This window comes from Megalobrama amblycephala, linkage group LG1, assembly GCF_018812025.1.
Source record: "Megalobrama amblycephala isolate DHTTF-2021 linkage group LG1, ASM1881202v1, whole genome shotgun sequence".
NCBI lineage: Eukaryota > Metazoa > Chordata > Actinopteri > Cypriniformes > Xenocyprididae > Megalobrama > Megalobrama amblycephala.
In genome coordinates, this window is record NC_063044.1 from 63,706,174 (window position 1) to 63,721,471 (window position 15,298).

A 15,298-nucleotide genomic window follows, 5' to 3' on the forward strand; every position below is an offset into this window, starting at 1 on the left:
AGAATGAAGTTGTGTTTATGAATTATACAGACTGCAAGTGTTTAAAAATGAAAATAACGACGGCTCTTGTCTCCGTGAATACAGTAAGAAATGATGGTAACTTTAACCACATTTAACAGTACATTAGCAACATGCTAACGAAACATTTATAAAGACAGTTTACAAATATCACTAAAAATATCATGCTATCATGGATCATGTCAGTTATTATCGCTCCATCTGCCATTTTTCGCTATTGTTCTTGCTTGCTTACCTAGTCTGATGATTCGGCTGTGCACATCCAGATGTTAATACTGGCTGCCCTTGTCTAATGCCTTTCATAATGTTGGGAACATGGGCTGGCATATGCAAATATTGGGGGCGTACACCCCGACTGTTACGTAACAGTCGGTGTTATGTTGAGATTCGCCTGTTCTTCGGAGGTCTTTTAAACAAATGAGATTTATATAAGAAGGAGGAAACAATGGAGTTTGAGACTCACTGTATGTCTTTTCCATGTACTGAACTCTTGTTATTTAACTATGCCAAGATAAATTCAATTTTTCATTCGAGGGCACCTTTAAAGAAAACGTTTGTGTGCGAGTACTAGAGCTCTTGCTCATTTAAAATTCAAAGGGGCATATTTCTTAGAGGTGCAGCTGCAAAAAACACAGACTACTTAATTAAGGTGGATGTGAGGTAAAGAAAAAGACGAACAGAATACTAGCCAGCTCTGTGTATACACTATATACTGCTATATAAATACAATTAAGTTGTACAAATGATAAACTTTTCAAAATGTAGTTACATTGTTATCACAGGACGTCATTACATTTAGAGTTGCAGCGATATTAAATTTCTGGCCAAAATGATAAGCTGATAATTATTTTTATGGCCAATAACTGATTCCAGATGTATACCTTATTATTATTATCATTACTATTATTATTGTTTATTATTGTTGTTGTTTATTTTGTTTATTCATTTTTTTCCTTAGTCTTTTTTTCCTTAGTATTATTTAATTAACTTATGTTCCTTCTGTTCTCATGTCATATATGTATATATGTATGTACAAAAAAACAAAAACACACTTGGCGAATAAAGCTCATTCTGATTCTGATAAATGGCTCATATTAAAATTGAATATGTTTTTGTCTAAATAAATAAAAAAAAAAATAAAAAAAATAAAATCATTTGTTTTAAAAGCTACAATGCATAATGCTATTAGACATAATAGCAAAATAATGAGATATAACTGATATAAAATTTTTGAGAAGGTGTAAACTGGTAATAAAAAACAAAACAGCAACAAACTTGGACCTCGGGATAATTATATATATATATATATATATATATATATATATATATATATATATAAAAATACAACATGTATAATATAACCCTTTTATTCCTGATTGAGGACACAAAAATATAAACCCTCCTTATCCTCCTTCATATACTTTCTGCATGCTGGTGTTTTTAGTCTAGCAATAAATCCATAGAGATACATATGAAATACCACTCTAGACAAAGCAGATATAACCCAGGCAAACAAACACAGTAAACAACTCATGCAAACACATGTACTGAAGTGGCTAGCACGCAGTGGCTTTTGTGTGGCATCAGGTGTGACCGACCGTGGCATAAAGGGAAATGCGAGGGGATGTTCTGTTGTGCAGCTGCCATTTGAAGCCATGATCAAACACACCAGCCGTTCCTCAGAGAGCCAAGAAGCACTCAACCTCAGTCCTGATCTAATGGCACTGAAACTAATGGGAAAATTAGAAAGTGATCCATCAGGAGAGCCCATGGGGATACAGGGCCAATTATTCAGGGGTCTCATCCTATGAAACATTGGCTTAAGAGCCACACCCATTACCTCACAACAATACAATAACGTGTGTGTGTCCGACAGCAGGACTGATATATGACCCCGGCAGTTTGCGACCACACATTTTTGTCAGCAATCAACACATCGACCTGTACACTTCCAAACACACACACACATGCACCTATATACACAAGCACACTAATCCATTTGCCTCCTCCTCTTCCGACTGTGCAGCATACTGCGGGGAGATTCGGGGCCCTGTCACCATGGAAACCTGGCCAGTATAAGAGCACAACTGTGTATGTGTGTGTGTGTGTGTGTGTATATTTGTTCATATGTGTATACGCGTGGGTGTGTATGAGACCAAGGCCTACACAGGTTTTCATACTTTCTGCTGCCAAAGAGGGGGCAGACAAATGTGGAAACATACTATATGGTCATAAATATTCATGAACCTTCTAAGAGCATTGTGCGGTAGAAGGAACATCTTTAAAAGAGCACTAAATATCTTCATCTTTGAAGGTACACAAGTTTCTGAGGACATGTGAGGAGAATCTATTTTATGGACAGGTATATGTGAGGATAGGTGTGAATCCACCTTTCCAGTCTGCATTGGATGGGAGGGGGAAGGGGGGTAAAGATCCCAGGCAAGGAGGAGGTATTTTAGCACGACGCCCCCTGGGGATGGGCAAATGTCGTTCAGCAGGGGCTGTGAGAAGGGCTTTGGGAGAGGAGGACATATTTCAGCGTGACACAGGAACCTTCCTTAAAATGTCAGGTGTATGTGGCAGGAAGAAAAAGAAGAACAGAATACTAGACCACTGCTTCCCTTGTGAAAAAAATGTACTAAAATGTAATTGAAATACATTTATTTTGTGCTAAGTATACTACAGATACATTTACATATTTATGTGCTAAATAAAAATACCCTGCAATTGTACTTTTGGTATACTAAGTAGTTTACTAGTTTACTTAAAGTCTTCTAAATTGGAACAACTAATTTTGTACTTAATGCACTTTAATTGTGCGGAAGTATACTTGCTGAGGTCCAACTAAAGACATACTTAAATATATTTGATTATGCTAAAGTGGAACTATTGCAAGTATACTTCAGGTACACTTTAAATATCTTGCATTTAAAGACTGATATTATACAAAGGCATAATATTAAGAAATGTTCATTATGCATTACAGAAATACTCCAAATAAAGTTTAATTATAATTTTGTATCAGTAAGTCTTAAGTGATATGTCAATAAATATGTTAATGGATTTGAAGTATACTTAGTATGAAATAAATGTATTTCAAATACATTTGTTTTTACTAGGGTTACTATATACATATACACTATACAAATGATTAAACCAACCTGCTATTTTGTTTAGATTTTGAAAAACATTTAAAATTGTAACATGCTACATTGTTATCACAGGACCTCATTACATTTAGGGTGGCACCGATATTAAAACTCTGGCCAAAATAATAAGCTGACAATTATTTTCATAACTGATAAATGACTCATATTAAAGGGGTCATGACATGAATTATTTTAATATGTTCCTTAAGTTTCCCTTATAATGTCATTAAAGTTTTTTGCACAAACCCCCCCCCCCCCCCCAAATATTTATGCGGAAGAATGATTATTTTCAACCCTCATTCTTACCCTCTGTCTGAAATGATCAATTTTAAAGGGCGGCTTCATTAAGGCTTGTCAATAAACAGCCAACACTGTTATGACTGGCTAACATCATTGCATAGGAAACAATATTGACGTCCCCTCGCTACTGCATGTATGTTTTTTGAAAAAATGATCCATATAAAAATGTCATTTAGAGACAAAGCAGTATCAAATACTTGCAGCAGCTTGCAATGCAGCTGCTGTCAGATTAAATACAGTTGGCTACTTCATCTTTCAACAAAGGTTTCTTTGCAAATTCTCCATTACACTGTGCCTCGTATACAAAACAATCTGCAGTCAAATGCTCTGAACAAACATATAAGCATCCAGTTGTTCCTGACACTGGTATCCTAATTAAGTCTGTAAAGAGACGCAAATTTGCTATTTAAACAGGACGCGTCAAAGCGAGCATTCTTTTGTCCTGTTGACAAAACTCTACTGTATCCATTATAGATTATGAAAAATGGATATTCATTTTGAGATTTGCTAAAGATTACATTTAACATTGTTATTAAATTATTAAATTATTAATTTGTGTGTTTAGAAATTTACATCAAGGGACCGCTAACTGACGGCAAAGGAAATAAAGAGGGGAAATAAGCATGTACACAATTATGCAAAATAAACTGAAATCGACTACCTTTGAAAGGTTTGTGGGTAGTACAAATATTTTTTTATAGAAATGAATGCTTAATTAATGCTTAAAGATGCATTAAATTGATAAAGCTATTATACTATTAGCTAAGCGATATGTATTTTGGCAAATGTAGTAGTAGTCATTCCATGACATAATAATGTACATAATGCACAATGCAAAAAAGTAAGAGTATTACGAATGGTAGTGTACTATTACAAACATACTCAATGTGTGCTCATGTATCTAAACAACACATTTGTTTGTTCCTATATTAAAAACTGCATCCTGCAGGCTTGAAGAAGGGAGAGCTTCCTGAAAAAAAGGAGTAGAACTGCAAAAACACCCACAGACCAACAGCCCAAACTACAGGTCAGAGCCTTTGACCTCAGACTGTCAGCACAGCCAGGCTCAGTATTGTAATGACTGCAACAACTATATGCAGCTATAAGTTGGCATGTGGTTGTTTTAAAATGGATGCTGAGAACCTGATTACACGGTGTATGATGGTTCAAAAAGGGGAATTATACCTTACAATGACTTCTGCGACTGAGGCAAGAGTGACAGACACAAGGCAATTCATAAAGAACTGGCCGTCTTACCTGTCGGACGAAGCTGTTGGAGGTTGTGTCTGAGGAGGTGCTGCCATCTGAACGTTTGAAACGGCTCTTCCTCTTTGCATACTTCCCCTGAAAGAGGGAACATTAGCGAGAGAGAAAGAGAAATTAGGGGAAATTAGAAAGAACGGACACTTTTTCATATGCATGCCCACTCACTCACTTACACACACACACAAACTGTGGATTCCACGTCCTGTCTCTGTGTCCAGATATGATTAAGCATAATTACTTATGTCTGCCAGTGTTCTCTGGGAATCAGTAATCTGATTGGCCTTAACACTGGCCAATGGCCTGGCTGCCCTCGGCAGGGCCCTCTATGTAGCATTCATAGGCGCCAGACTCCGTTGCCATGGAGACCAGAAGGCGGCTAATTGGGTTTGGTGGCACTAAAAGACCCTGATAAATCAGGCAACACTGTAACATGTTCAAAACCCACATTAACAGTGATGCACAAAAGCTTTCTGACACAAATGCTTGCAAAAGCACTTTAACAAAAACAAAACAAAACAAAAAAAAATCTAAATTGGAAAGTTATTATGTAGGGCTCACACAGTCAACATCGTCATAATTCCTTAATGGTAAAGAACATCTAAAAGTTGCTCAAATGTAGCCTACAAATCTTTTTACGGTTTAAGAAATCATATCTCTCTGTAGGCAGCACAGAAAGAAAGCAAGCCTCAACAACAATGGTTTTCTGCACTGGTTACTCTAACTACACAATATTATGATTTCAGACACAGACTAATTGCAAGCTTACTGGAAACTTTTACACAAATCAGACCACAATGCCATATCTTTCTCAATATTGGTAAACATCCTAAGAACTCGCCTCTGTCTGTGCAGATGAAATAATATAATAACATTCATTTAAAACCAAACAGAAGAACAGAACTGCACTGTCTGCATTGCTACTATGCACAATAAAAGGCTCCTAATAGTCTTTACAAAAAAAAGCATAATTACAAGTTGCTGTGGTATATGCTCTAAATACTTCTTTAGTACCTTAGATAATGAATTTCAGAAGTCAAAATAAAAATAAAAGTTTACCCAAGTTTACTTGCTGTCCATAAATCACCTGCTTGCATCATTCTAAGTAAATAAATTATTGTAATAAAGTTGAAATAGAAAAAATATGGTCACACTTTAGATTACAGTCCAATTCTGACTATTAACTACGACTTTTCTGCCTCAATAAATTTCTTATTGATAGTTAATAAAGTAGTTGTTAAGTTTAGGTATTGGGTAGGGTTAAGGGATGTAGAATATGATCATGCAAAATAATAAGGCATTAATATGTGCCTTATAAGCAGGGACGTACACAGGGGGTTGCTCAGGTTGCCCGGGCAACTGCCCATATGCCCTTCTCGACTCACGTTGCCCTTCCGAGGTGTTAAAAAATAAATTAAAAAATCGTACAATGGATGCAGAATTTCACGTAGGCCTAGATTAAAAAAAAAAAAAAATCGCAAAGCCTCATTCACTTCCATATTCGGGCACCCGTCCGAAAGTGAAAGTCAGTAGGGGAAGGGCAAACTCTGTTTACGTGGCTGCAGCGCTGCACGCGACCGGCACCTGAGCTGAGCCTGCATGAGCGGCACTCAAGGGCGTAGATTTGGTTTCAACATTGGGGGGGTTGAACGTTGGTATGCTGCCTGTTATTATTTTTTTTAATTAAAAAAAAAAAATAATAATCTCTTTTATGTGTAGCGATACTGGATAATTTATTTCTTCTCTATCTATTTATCATAACTTTATGAAATTTATGTATAATCATTCATCAAATTCTAACATAACTGAGCGATTCTAAAAAAAAAAAGAAATTATGTTAAATATTGAAACTGCCAGTAGGCGGCAGCGATTCGCTTTTTTTTTATTGAGTGAGCTACCTAAATCCTTCATTTAGCCAATTCATTCAAAATTCAGATTAATTAAGGAAAGAACACAACATCGATGTGGATACTTTTGTCATTGATAATTACAGACACTATTGAAAAATAAACTAACTAACCGGCTGTTTTGGTAACTGGTTACAGTTACACTGATAGTTATGGCTGAATTGCAATGGATTAGCAAGCTAAAATATATGTGGAGTGTACTTATCTATTACACAACATTCTCATACCTCCTTCTCAGTAGCCTACATGCTTTATTCTTTTTAACGTCCCTCTTGGACCTGCAGTTTAATGTAGTTGACTGGGCAACTACATTCATTTTTTGGTGTTACCGGCTCTCTCTCATTCAAACAGTAGAGCTCCACTCGCGTTGTTTTGGTGAAAGTGCGACGCGCATTGGTTGGGCGTTACCAATCGGTTCAGTGGAGGGGGGAGTATTTTTTTTGTCTAATTTATTATGGCAAACTCATATTTGATTTGAAACAAAATTATTGTTACAAAATAAATGAATTCTACATATTTTTCATTTGATCTACAGTGATTTTCATGTTGAAATATTGGGGGGGTTGTAACTGATGGATTTGAATATTGGGGGGGTTACCTCCCCCCCATCCCCCCATCCCCCCCACAAACTACGCCCCTGGCGGCACTAGAAGGAGATTGTCGCGGTTGTCGGGTGAGACGACTTAACGTTGTCAGAAAGGTGAGTAAGGTTATAATCGTTAACGAAAAAACGAAAACGAACGAAAAAACGAAAACTAGGTGGGAAAAAACATTGTTGTTAACTGAAATAAAAATAAAAACGAGGCATTACAAAAAAACGATAACCAAACTGTAATGTGTGTTTGGCAAAACTAACTAAAATAAAATAAAATTATAGATTAATGTCCTTAGTTTTCGTCTTTGTCAATGTCTTTCATAGAGCAAACTTTAAGCTGCATTTCATTTCCCTGCGTCTCTCACTCACGCGTCTCTCTCACATACTCGCGCCCGCACAGCCCCTCCCCTCCGTGCACACCGCGCCTCCACGAGAACGAGTGTTGGAAACAAGTTCGCGAAAGCCTTTACACAATCACACATTAAAAAGTGGTATAAAAATATTTTTAATTCTGAATATAATTTTGTCAGTGTTAATGTCGACCCGAGAAGCAATTGCTACTTTAGAAAGTTAACTAAAAGTTAACTAGTAAAATGCACTTGGGTTGTCAATGTCAAAACACTATTTAAGCTGTGATTCAAGTAAGGAATAATTGACGACGGGCCGTTGAATTATTAGAAAAATAATGCACACCTGGGCCGTGAGTTTTTTTTTGGGGGGGGGGGGGGGGTTGGTAGGGGAGTGCCCTTTTTTAGGTCAGAGCAACTGCCCCTCAAAATTCCTGTGCACGTCCCTGCTTATAAGTACTAATAATACTGCTTATAATACTAATAAACAGCCAATATCCTAGTAATATGCATGCTAATAAGCAACTAGTGAGAACTGGACCCTAAACTAAAGTGTAACCTAAAATATAAATATTAGATTAACAACTTAATCTATCCTGTAGGAGAAGATTGGATCAAACAAGAATTTCAGTTTTAGTTTCAGTAATTTTAATACTTAAACTTATTTAATTCAGTTTTATTTCACATTTAAGTTTTTAATGTAATATAAATATTTTATTTTATTTCAGCTTCATTTCAATTACTGTGATAGTTTTAGTTTCAGTTAACAATGCTGAAAATAACCTCCTTGCATTTTTGACACCACCTGTTCCTTTACCAATCACCGTATCCAAAGACCAAGGAGGATATCAGAGAGCAGCGCAGCACACATAAATGTTTTAATCCAACAACCATCTTTACAGACCATAAACTGTTTAATGTGGAAGGTTTGTGAGTGGCAGGAAATGCTCATATACTGCAAAACCAGATCTGAGAAAGGCCAGCAAAATGTCAAGGGAGGGAGGAGGGATGTATTGCTATGGTGATGAGAGGTTTCCTGTTGACAAACAGCCTCTGAGGCTAATTAGGTAATTAAGGGAGAAAAGCTGTGCCACAGGGCAGGGGGAAGGATTTTTGAGTTACACAGTGTCACCACCAGTTTATTACAGAAAATGGAGAGAAGAGAAGAGAAGAGAAGAGAAGAGAAGAGAAGAGAAGAGAAGAGAAGAGAAGAGAAGAGAAGAGAAGAGAAGAGAAGGCTTTACAAAGTTTAAATGCAATGTCCTCAAACGACCATGTGTGGCTAATGATATTAATCCAGTTAATAGCAACATTAAATTCTCACTTATTGTCCTATTCTTGACAAAACTAGGAAATACACTTTTTCTGTACACAACCAGCTTGTTCACACACATTCACACTCGCTTCTCAACACTCCGCCTCCTCACAGCTATGTATAGACATGATTCAGATAGAGCACCTCTCCACAGCACAGGTCACACACATTCACGCTACTGCATTATATAAAGACCATTATATAAATACAGCCCTAACAATCAGAAACACTACTGAAACATCCATCCACACACCAAACACAGTAATAAACCATGCTGAAAAGGATGATGAGTGGCCTGCATGGAACAGGTGCACGTTCATACATCAACCATCCTCTGAAATAAACCACAAAACAGAGAAAAGAGCAGAGCCAGAGAAGGAGAGGTGAGAAATGCATACAAAAAAAGTTAAACTTTTCAAGTGAAAAAGTGACAAACCTAAAATGTAGATAGAAAAAGAAAAAAAAGAGTGATCGGGAAGCTGTTTGTTAAAGGGTTAGTTCACCCAAAAATGAAAATTCTGTCATTAATTACTCACCCTCATGTCCTTCTACACCTGTAAGACCTTCATTCATCTTCAGAACACAAATTAAGATATTTTTGATGACATCCGAGAGTTGTTGTTTTTTTAGCGCTATAGAAAGCAGCGCAATTGCCACATTCAAGCTCCAGAAGAAGTAGTAAAGACATTGTTAAAATAGTCACCGTGACTGCAGTGGTTCAACCTTAATGTTATGAAGCGACGAGAATGTGCACAAAAACAAAACAAAACAACTTTAGTCTCCTACGCTGTTTACGTTGTATATACATTTCAGTGCTTCCAGGTTCTACGTCCGAACGCCGACTCAGTATTGGCCAACGCTGTTCACGTGAGTGCCACAACACATGCGTGTGATACTGAGCAGGCCAATACTGAGCTAGCGTTCTGACGTAGAACCTGGAAGCGCTGCAACATAAACAGTGTAGGAGACTGACAAGGTAGAGAAGAAATTGTTGAATACAGTTGTTATTTTTGTTTTGTTTTTGCACACAAAAATTATTCTCGTCGCTTCGCAACATTAAGTTTGAACCACTGCAGTCACGTGGACTATTTTAACAATGTCTTTAATACTTTTCTGGACCATGAATGTGGTAATTACATTGCTTTCTATGGGGGATGAAAAAAAAAAAAAAAACCTCTTGGATTTCATCAAAAATATCTTAATTTGTGTTCCGAAGATGAACGAATGTCTTATGGGTTGAATAATTAATTAACTATGAGGGTGAGTAATTAATGACAGAATTTTCATTTTTAGGGTGAACTAAGCCTTAGCTTGTACAAAGTCATGTTATCATCACCAGGGAGAGCAATTATGTTTTGGGCAGTGTTTGGTACTTTTTTTGGCAGTACATGGACATTTTGCAGACTTGTTGAAGTAAGAGTTGATTTAAAAAAAAAAAAAAAAAATGAAAACATGGCGAGGTGGACTAAGACTCCATCACAAGTGGGCCAAAAACAGCAATTAAAAAAGAAAAAAAAAAAAAGAAAAATTGATTACTTTTTTAATTCTTTTTCAATTTCATTCAGAATTAGGTTCACTTAGGAAAGCAAACACTACCTTCACAGTTAGGATAGATAGATAGATAGATAGATAGATAGATAGATAGATAGATGTACTGGATGATAAAATATCAATATAATGAGCCACTGGTGGTCCGGTGTGGGCGTGGTTTAGGGTAAGAAAGATCCCCATGGTGAAAGCGTTATGTGGTGACATCACATTTTATAGCGTATGTTGACATCATCTTTCCTGCACTCAGACACCACTTTTAATTAACTTTAACAGAACGGTTAATGAGACGAGCCTTTAACTAGTACCAGATGTAGCCTACTTTTTACCTGAACAAAAAGCGATCTCTTGTTTAATTAACAGTGATGATTCGTAACTTATCAACAGAATAGACTGTCATAAAAAATGCAAGACTCTAGTAGACCAGCTGTCTAGAGAGACAGAGTGAACAGGGACTAGGTGATGAAATAATGCCATCCCATTAATTACAGGAAAAATGCAGCTTTTTCCAAACAAATATGCATATTCAAAACAACGTAGCTCATACATAAACAACTTTCTATCGCTTTCCTCGCAGAGCACTTGTAAAAGACGTTAAGCCGAGCACAAAGATGCCGTCTTGTTGCCAAGTAACCACAACGAGAGACGGTTTATAACGACTAATCTTCGCCATAAACAAAACCTGTGTTTTCACTCAGCCATTCTTAAATAGCGGGCAGCAGGTTATTTTGTCTTTCGTTGTACAGCTGTACAGTGTCTCTCTCTTACCTGAGCGTGAGAGCCGTGGTGGTCGAACATGTCCATTTGGATTTCCTGGGTTGAGGTGGAAGGCGTCCTGGACATAATACCCTCCTGTACCATTGATTTAAACTTTGAATTTGGTTTTACTGTTTCATTTAGAGCCCGCTTTCAGTTTATTATGCATTGTAAAATAATTAAAGATAAAATAAAACAGGTTTTCCTCTTCCCTGTGCCTTGCGGAGTGCTGTTGCGCCCCCAGCCCTGGTGGCGTTGAGCAGAAACCCTCTCCCTTTACAAATAATACAACGAGCCCAGTCTCCAGCTGTTCAGCGGAGGGACCAAGCTCCGCCCACCTTCCTCATCAATCAATCAGGTAGGAACAGGGCGCGGCTTGTTGACTATCCTCGCGCTGATTGGCTGATAGAATGAATATTAATATGTAGAAGATGGATGGTGGCTGTTCTCTTGTTGCTGCGAGATGACCACACCCATTGATTCTGTATTATTAAAGAAAACCACAATATGTTTATATTTATTGTATTATTTGGTTAATCCGTCTCTGACAAATATAAGATATTAGGAGCAGTTGAAAAACTGCATTTCTGTTTGCTAAAATCACTCAGTTCTTATTAGCGAGATTTTAGTACCTGCAGAGGTGTAAAGAGTACCTGAAAACCATACTTGAGTAAAAGTACAGATACCTTACAGCGAAAATTACAAGTTACAAGTCACCAATTCCAATACGACTTGAGTAAAAGTCTTAGAGCAGTGTTTCTCATCCAGGGGTCCCAAGAGCAGTGTTTCTCAACCAGGGGTCCCAAGTGCAGTGAATCTCAACCTTTTTTGAGTAATGGACCCCCGTCATATTTGGAACCATCCTCAAGGACCCCAGAATAAAATTGGCTTATTGGTATCATTAAAGGATTAGTTCACTTTCAAATTAAAATTTCCTGATAATTTACTCACCCCCATGTCATCCAAGATGTTCATGTCTTTCTTTCTTCAGTCGAAAAGAAATTAAAGTTTTTGATGAAAACATTCCAGGATTTTTCTCCTTATAGTAGACTTCAATAGAGCCCAAACGGTTGAAGGTCAAAATTACAGTTTACAGTGATCCCAGACGAGGAATAAGGGTCTTATCTAGAGAAACCATCACTTATTTTCTAAATTTTTTTTTAAAAATGTATAAGTTTTAACCATAAATGCTCATCTTGAACTAGCTCTCTTCTTCTTCTTCTTCTCTATTTGAATTCCAGCAGTGTAGATGCTGCTAAGTTTATTACTGCCCTCCTCAGGTCAAAGTTTTAAACTAAATTGTCATATACAATATTCTAGTGCAAGTATATAACAATTAGTTCAAACTTTGACCTGTGGAGGGCAGTAATACACTTAGCAGTGTCTACACTGCCAGAATTCAAATAGAGAAAAAGAAGAAGAAGAAGAGAGCTAGTTCAAGATGAGCATTTATGGTTAAAACTTATATAATTTTTCTTTTCTTTTCTTTTTTTTTTTTTTTGAAAATGAGCAATGGTTTCTCTATGATAAGACCCTTATTCCTCGTCTGGTATCATTTAAAGCCCTTTGAAGCTGCAGTGAAACTGTAATTTTGACCTTCAACCATTTGGGGTCCAATGAAGTCCACTATAAGGAGAATAATCCTGGAATGTTTTCATCAAAAACCTTAATTTCTTTTCGACTGAAGAAAGAAAGACATGAACATCTTGGATGACATGGGGGTGAGTAAATTATCAGGAAATTTTAATTTTAAAAGTGAACTAATCCTTTAATGTCTTTGTGAGGAACAAATGCAATGAAGTGTAATTTACTGCTACATTAGTTGAGTTCATATAGTCAGTTATACATTTATTATCTTCTTTTATGGGAACATGTCAAATGTCAAAAAGGACACCCTGACATTATGTCAAGAACCACTAGGGGTCCATGGACCCCTGGTTGAGAAACACTGCCCTAGTGGTCCTTGACATAATGCCAGGGGGTCCTTATAAAATATCTGAATATGATTTTTTGTATATAATCCACATTTGACAAGTTCCCATAAAAGAAGAAGATAATATATGTATAATACGATATGACTAAATATAGGACAAGTCAACTAACGTAGTAGTAAATTATACTTTATTGCATTTGGTCGTCACAAAGGCATTAATGATACCAATAAGCAAATTTTATTCTGGGGACCTTGAGGATGGTTCCAAATATGATGGGGGTCCATTACTCAAAAAAGGTTGAAATTCACTGTCTTAGAGTATCTGATTTTAACAGCACTTTAGTATTTTACTAGTGCTGAATGTTGGCTAAAAGATGCACTAGACACGAGAGAGACATGCTGGTGAAAATAAGAAACAGTTGATTTGTAAGATGAGAAATCATGTTTATTTTGTAAAATCAAACTAAAACTGAACACCTCAATATTGCAATAAATTAGGGTCGTTACAACAGCCTCTTAAATGTCTACAAACTCTCAAGTCTCAGTTAAGCTCAAGTGCACAAAAGGGCAATAAATAAACCAATATCCTTCAAAAAGGTCTTGTCAATAAAACTGATAAATAAATTAATATTAAGTAAAATTAAACAGTCAAAGACTAGTTGCACTAGATGTGCTGGTTTCAGCCTCATCACTGTCTGCAGTCATGACCTCATCTAATAAATCAAACACCTGCGATTAAGAAACTACCTGCTAATGCACTCACAATCACATAAAGTATCCTTGCTGACAAGTTTGGGTGAGTAAAGGCAAAACGCACAAGATATAGTACCTTCAAATCCCTCAGATGGCGATATCGCTACTTTATAGCAGAAACAAACTGCTGCAGAAAAAGTTAGGTGCCATGTAAAATATGTAATGTGTAATTGCGTTTTTCGTCACAAATGTAGTGGAGTAAAAAGTACATTTACTCGTTCAAAAACGTAGTCAAGTAGAGAGTAAAAGTTGCTAATATCTTTGATACACAGTACAACTACAAAGTAGCCAAAAAGATACTTATGTACTAATTACATTTACTCAAATACTTTACACCTCTGCAAACCTGGTCTCCTGCACTGCCCTCTCATTCAACAGTCAAAGACAAAACAAAGACGACAGAACAGATTGATAATAATTAAATCACAATCAGAGCTTTATTGCCAAGTATGTTTGCACACACAAGGGAATTTGTTTTGGTGACAGAAGGAGCTTCCAGTACAGAGACAACGACATTATACACAGAGAAAAAAAAGATATATGTGAATAAGACATAGACACACACACACACATACACACACAGGTTAGGTTTGTTTTTGTGAATTGTGGGGACATTCCATAGACATAATGGTTTTTATACTGTACAAACTGTATTTTCTATCGCCCTACACTACCCCTACCCCTAAACCTCCCATCAAAGAAAACTGTGCACACTTTTACTTTCCTAAAAAAAAACAACAACCCCTCATTCTGTATGATTTATAAGCCTTTTGAAAAGTTGGGACATTGGGTAATGTCCTCATAAGTCACCCTCTCCTTATAATACCTATGTCATACCCATGTCATTACACACATTTGTGTCCTGATATGTCACAAAAACGCACACACACACACACACACACACACACACACACACACACACACACACACACACACAGGTACAGCTATGTACAAATATAATAGAATGGAATAATAAAAAAATTCAAAGAGACCAATAGTCAAATGACAGCTACCCAGACTACAGTATGTCACTTTCCAATATTTTTTGCACTTTTTTTGCTAATACTACTAACACTGCACTTATCTCATCAAGACACTCCCAACCAGCTATTATGGACTATATGCACGGGTTACTTCCTGGTTGTCGTTAAGCCAGCTCGGGCACTTCCGGTGAACTGTTAGCTGTTCATTCTGAAGTCCTTGTACATCGACACAAAACCATCTATGGTTGACTTTTTAATGTTGTATTTATATTTTAATGCAGTTATTACATTTACCTAATTTGCCAATAAACCAATTTTATTGATTGCAATAAATACGAAGCTATTGGGACTGTTTAAAAATGCCGTGTCTGTAATTAGACACAAACACACACATTTTTTCCCCAGCACTTCAAATGTTATTTTTAATGCGA

At 36.7% G+C, this 15,298-nt stretch overlaps 1 protein-coding gene across 6 annotated transcripts in view; it reads right to left on the minus strand.

The window, feature by feature from the left end:
• The window catches only part of cacnb1 (calcium channel, voltage-dependent, beta 1 subunit), a 38,864-nt gene extending 27,360 nt beyond the window's left edge, over positions 1-11,504 (minus strand). For 3 of the 6 annotated variants that reach the window (XM_048208912.1, XM_048208901.1, XM_048208952.1), the window contains exons 1-2: positions 11,211-11,500; positions 4,725-4,811 (exon numbers count right to left, since the gene is read on the minus strand). In XM_048208912.1, the coding sequence (XP_048064869.1) occupies positions 4,725-4,811; positions 11,211-11,303 (180 nt within the window). In that variant the 5' untranslated portion in view covers positions 11,304-11,500. Of the gene's footprint in view, positions 1-4,724; positions 4,812-11,210 lie in introns of all 6 variants that reach the window. The other 3 variants (XM_048208890.1, XM_048208923.1, XM_048208944.1) reach the window with 3 other exon arrangements.
• Between the last annotated feature and the right edge of the window lie 3,794 nt (positions 11,505-15,298).